Source organism: Manihot esculenta, chromosome 1 (genome assembly GCF_001659605.2).
Source record: "Manihot esculenta cultivar AM560-2 chromosome 1, M.esculenta_v8, whole genome shotgun sequence".
NCBI classification, from domain to species: domain Eukaryota; kingdom Viridiplantae; phylum Streptophyta; class Magnoliopsida; order Malpighiales; family Euphorbiaceae; genus Manihot; species Manihot esculenta.
Window position 1 is genome coordinate 4,408,050 of NC_035161.2, and position 6,000 is coordinate 4,414,049.

A 6,000-nucleotide genomic window follows, 5' to 3' on the forward strand; every position below is an offset into this window, starting at 1 on the left:
AAAGCAAATCAGCTTCAGTTTCATCTCTTTTATTTCAGGATCAACACTTTATTTCTGCTTGCTCAGATATCTCGGAATTGTCTGCAACGTAATATCTCTCTCCAATTATCCTTGCTGCATTATACACATCAAGCATGTTCGGTCTCTTCTCTGGAAGTCCCACTACACACTTGTATGCAACTCTAAAAAACTCAAAAATCTCACCATCATGTCCTTGCCCTATAACAAGTTTATCAATGGCATCATACATACAAAAAGAGCTTGACGAAACATCACTTATCCATTTATCCAAGCTTCCATCATCCGAATTCTTTAAAGAAGTAGCATTCTTCCCTGTGATTAGCTCAAGCAGCAAGATTCCAAAGTTGAAAACATCTTCCTTGAGAAAACACTGCTCCAAGAATTCAATGTCCATAGAGAAACTCCTGCTTGAATTGATCTCTTGTGGATTTATGTGCATTGCCTTCCCAAAGTTTGATAACTTGGGTTCAAAATTCTGATCAAGTAATATGATTTTTGAGCTTATGTTCAGATGTGCCACCCAAAAGTTGCAGCAGCCGTGGTGAAGCCATGCCAGTCCTCTAGCTACACCGACTGCAATTTTCACCCTCAATGGCCATTCAAGAATCCTCTTCTTGTCATCCGTTGAATGTAGCCAATCAAAAAGGCTTCCATTTGAGATATATTTATAAACCAAAAGCTTTTCCTTTGGTTCTATGCAGAATCCAAGGAGTGTTAGTAAATTTTGATGTCTCAATCTGCCTAATGTATTCAATTCTGATGTGAACTGTTCTTCCAAGTCTGAGTGTTGAGGATTAAATAATCTTTTTACTGCAATAGACCAACCGTTGGGAAGGGCTGCCTTGTACATGGTCCCCATTTGTCCCACTCCAATAATATTTTGTTGGCTAAAATTTTCTGTAGCTGTGCTGAGATCTCTGAAATTCATCCTGGTTACGTACTTTTCTGAGCTAGAAATCTGTGGATGGATTTGCTAGATTAATGTTGAACTTTGTGTAAATAAAATTTTAAGAAAAATTTACTATTTATATGTAATAAAAAACTTTATTAGTTGTTCTTGATCTTAAAAAATATATTAAAATATTTTTAAAATTTAAAAAAATTTACTAATTATTCATCCCATTAATTTTAACCATTAATTGTTTTGCTATGAAGTTTGTGTGATATGAAAAAACTCATTATTTAATCATTCAAATTTATAAAAAAATTAACTAGTTCATCTTTATTTAAAAATATTTAATTAAAATATTCTTAATATTTTATAAAATTTAATTCTTTAATCCCTTAATAAAAAAATATTAATTTATTTGAATTATTTATACTATTTAGATTTTATAATATTAATTATATGTATTATTTAGTTCAAATAATTTTAAATATTTATATTATATATTTTCTCCAATCACAGTTAAAAGATGAATTTTGTATAGAATGACTAAAAAAAGGATATTTTAATTAAGTGATTTTAAAGTAGGAATTAACTAATTAATTTTTAAAAAATTTAATAACCTGATAGTAATTTTTCAAGAAATTAACTTGATAGATTTTTTTATATCATAGAACGAAATAGTAATTTTTTTCAAATGTGAAACAGATTAATGGGTTGTGTGGAAGAAAGAGAACCTGTGTCTGCAGAAGGAAGTCCACAGTTGACCCTCCACTCAGTTGATCAGCATCTACTTTCTTGTTCTTTCTCCTCCTGATTATCAACATAACCATAGCTGCAACTGTGATCATCTTGTTTCTCTTCCCAACGCTAAACCAAGGTACACAATACGACATATGCACAGCTGCAACTGAAACACCAAAAACAACGTAGCCAATCGCAAATCCACTTTTAAATGAATAATCAAATTTCCTCGGACGATGCACTCTGCATCTAATTTCCAATGGCCCTCCACAAAGTCCAACGTTGTTTACGTAGCTGTCAGCTAAAACTGTAACATTCACGAAATTTGGCACTGGCCCTGATAATAGATTATCACTGACACTAAAGCTCTTGATCTTTGGAAGCCAACCAATTTTTTCAGGAATATGACCTGTTAGACGGTTGTGGTCTAGTTTAAGGAAATTTAAATAAGAGCAATTGGCAATATTTGATGGGATTTCACCGGAGAAATTGTTGGAGGATAAATCAAGGCTTGTAACAAATGGTACTATTTTAGAGATGTTCAATGGAATTGGTCCCTGAAGTTGATTATTTGAAAGGTTTAAGCCTGTTAAGCTTGTACAATTCTGAATCCCCAGAGGGAAACGACCCCTGAGCCCCATGTCAGAGAGCCTGAGATTTAAAATCCTGCTCTCATCAGGATGCCAGCAATCCACTCCAGCAAATCTACAAATGTATGCTTCTGTATTGTTGCTGAAGTCCCATGAAGAGTTCAGGTAACCAAAAGGGTCTTCCAACGAAGCTTTGATAGATTTCAAGCAAGAAATGTCAGTTTCAGTAGCCACAGCTGCAGTAAAAGAACCCAGCAATGACCAGAAAAGTATGGAAAGAAACTGCATCAAAACAAGGTATTAGAGATCAATAATTGCATGTAGGATTGAAATGAGAGAAAACAAGGAAATGAAAAGAGCGAAAAACCATATTGAATCTCACAGCTCCAGCAGAAATTAATTAGCAGAATCAAGGAATTCATGATTTGATAGTTGATCATGAGAATGATTTATAATTAACATTCTGAAATTACTGAGTCAAGCCCCTAAAAAACGTCGCCAGACTTTTCCACCAAGGGCGTTGGAAATAGATAATATTTATAAGCTGATTTTTAAAAGTTAAGTAAACCAAACAAGATCTTAATATATATATATATATATATATATATATTTAAATTGGGGATCGAAAATTGAGAGAGTTAACGGATCTCTCAAATTTATTTAGATATACTTACCATTAGATTAAATCTGTGAGTGCAAGATCTTAATATTTATAAGTTAATTTTTATAAATTAAGTTAAATCACTTAATATTTGTAAGCTAATTTTTATAAGTTAAGTTAAATACTTTCTAAAATATTTATAAACGTCTGATAAACGGTCTGACATATTTGATAATAAATAGTTACAAACACAATAATGATTAAAATTAGTAAAAAAAAATTAAATTAATATATAGTGGAAGTTTCAAACTAAATAAGAAAATATAACAACTTATTTAATAAAATCAATTTATAAATTTAGTACTTATAATTATTAAAATGAAAAACTTGCTACTCTTAATTTACATTTTTTAATTATAAATTGAACTATAAACTTATAAAATGTTATTAAAAAAAATTAAGACAACCACAGTCAAAACATATAGAAAATGTTGCTATAATATTTAGAGGCGAGTAATATTCAGTTAAAATAAAAAAAATCGATCGAATCAAATTAATTTAAAAATTCGGTTGGAGTTTTATTTTAAAAAATTTCGGTTAATTTAGTTTGATTTTAATAAAAAAAATCGATAAAATCGAATCAAATTGATTAGTGAGAAATAATATATTATTTTTGATAATATAAAAAGATTAGAGTATAAATAAGATTGAAATATTTTAATTAAATTTTAAAATACTAAAAATAAAATATAAAAAATAAAAAAATTTATTAAAAAAATCAACGGATCAAACTGAATCAGATTTAAATTAATTTAAATTAATTCCTACTCAATACCAATTTAATTTAATTTTTACAAAAATTAAAATTTTAAATTTCCGTTTATTCAATTTAATTCCAAATAGATAAACGCCCAAAATCAATGATCCTAAAATTGGAATAGTCAAAATATTTCATTTTCATTCATTTAGTGTATTTTTTTTTCAGCATTGTTATTAATGGCAAATTTATTTGGGTCATTTTTAATGTTTGACTTTTACATGTACATATATACATAAAAGAGTCAAGCTTATAAACAACGTTGCAAGAATTTCCACAAGCTTTCAAATTGGAAATAATGTCCAAAAGAAAATTTTGTCATATTGAAATAGTCAAAATGTTTAATTTCTACGCGTTTATTTTTACATTTGTTTTATAGAAAAATATTTTTTATATTTAAAAAATTTAATCAATAAAACAAATTTTTTAATAAAAAAATAATTTTTTTTCTTTTTAAAAAATTATTTTCTACATTTTGAAAATTTTACTAAGATTTTTATATATAAATTTATTAATATATTTTATTTTTATTAAATTTTAACAATAAAAAATAAATTATTTTATTAAAAAATATTTTCTATATAAAATATTTTCTAAATATAATTTATTTTTCACGAATAAACAGACTCTAAATTTAAATTTATTTATTTGTGAAAAATAATTTATTTTTAAAAAATATTTTTTGCAGAAAATATTTTTAAAAAAATATCTTTTATTGAAATAACTTATTTTTTATTATTTAATTTTAATTTAAAAAATAAAATATATTAATAAATTTATATATATAAATATTAGTAAAATTTTTAAAATGTGAAAAATAATTTAATTTTTTATTAAAAATATTTTTTATTGATTAATTATTTTAAATATCCTAAATACTAAAAAAATATAAAAATATTTTCTTAAAAAATATTTTCCATGAAAAAATATTTTAGAAGGCTGTTAATTTCCTCAACAAATTAGCGTTAAATTTAGAAATAAATTATAAACGGATTATAAAAAATAAGTTAGAAATTCACACTTTCTCCACCAATGAGGAATGGGCTTCACACTGTCGAAACATGTATTGTCCAACCAAAGACTTAGAAGGCTATCTAGCATCATTTAGTTTAAACATAAACACTAAGTAAAAATAATGAGTATACATATTTACGAATTAAATTATATAAAAAAATTATTGATAAAATAAATTATAGACTGCACTCCGAGGCTTAGTCTAGTGGAAAGTGCATCCTGATAGACCTGAGAGGTCTGAGGTTCGACTCCCCCAACCCCCTATTTCAAAAAAAATAAAAATAAATTATAGACTGTTTATCGACTATCTAAAATATTCACGATTAAATTACTAACTAGATTAAATTATCAGTTTTTCACCAATAAAATATCATAACTATTTTTTTAAAAAAACTTTTTTGTAGTGAAATAAACTTTTAAATTGTTTCATAAAAAAAAATAATATCGAGTTATTGCAAATGCTACAGCTTAATTGATGTGGATAAATCTTTACTTGGTGTACTTGTCTTCATCTCTTCGGTTTCTTCTGCATTTTAGTGTGGTAATAATAGCGATACGTAAGTTTAAACTCTAATATTTTTTTTGCATATTCGAACAAAACATATAAAATTTTTTACTATCATTTCATTACACTACAAGATTTTTCCGGATTAGTAATGGATTTTTCCGTTACTAATCAATGAAAAATCCGTTACTAACCAGTTTAATAACGAATTAGTAACGGATGTAAATCCGTTACTATGAACCTCGTTGCTAATACAATAGTAACCGATTAGCAATCCATTACTGATTTAGTAACGGATTTAGTAATAGATTTGTAATGAAATTTAGTAACGGATTTCAAATCCATTACTAATTTAATAAAAATTAAAAATATATAAATAAATTGCATCCGTTACTAAATTTAGTAACAGATAGAAATCCGTTACTATTCCGTTACTAATTTGATAAAATAAAAAATAAAAAATATATTAAATTTATATTCCGTTATTAAATCTATTGTTAATTTTAAAAAATATTTAAAAAATTATATTAAATTATTAATTTATTTCATTTTTTTGAAATGGAATTAATTTATTTCATTATATTTTAAATTAGATAATAATTTAATTATGGTAAACTATTAATTTTTTCATTGTATTTTATATTAAATATTAACTTTAATATTTTAAATTTTATTAATTTTATGAGAAAATTATTATAAAATTACATGAGAAAATTTTAAAAAAGAAAAAATGTGAGAGAATAGAAAAAAATGAGATATAAAAGAGAAAATAACAAAAGAAAAAAAATAAAAGAAAATAATGAAAAAAATAAAGAGCAAATA

General features: G+C 25.5%; 1 protein-coding gene across 1 annotated transcript; it reads right to left on the reverse strand.

The window, feature by feature from the left end:
• Position 1: 1 nt before the first annotated feature.
• On the reverse strand, positions 2-2,655 carry LOC110623156 (probably inactive leucine-rich repeat receptor-like protein kinase At5g48380). Its single transcript, XM_021768079.2, has 2 exons — positions 1,645-2,655; positions 2-979 (listed from the first exon to the last, which is right to left on the reverse strand). Exons 1-2 carry the CDS (start codon positions 2,527-2,529, stop codon positions 41-43), a joined length of 1,824 nt encoding a protein of 607 aa, XP_021623771.1. The 5' UTR covers positions 2,530-2,655; the 3' UTR covers positions 2-40.
• Positions 2,656-6,000: the final 3,345 nt, after the last annotated feature.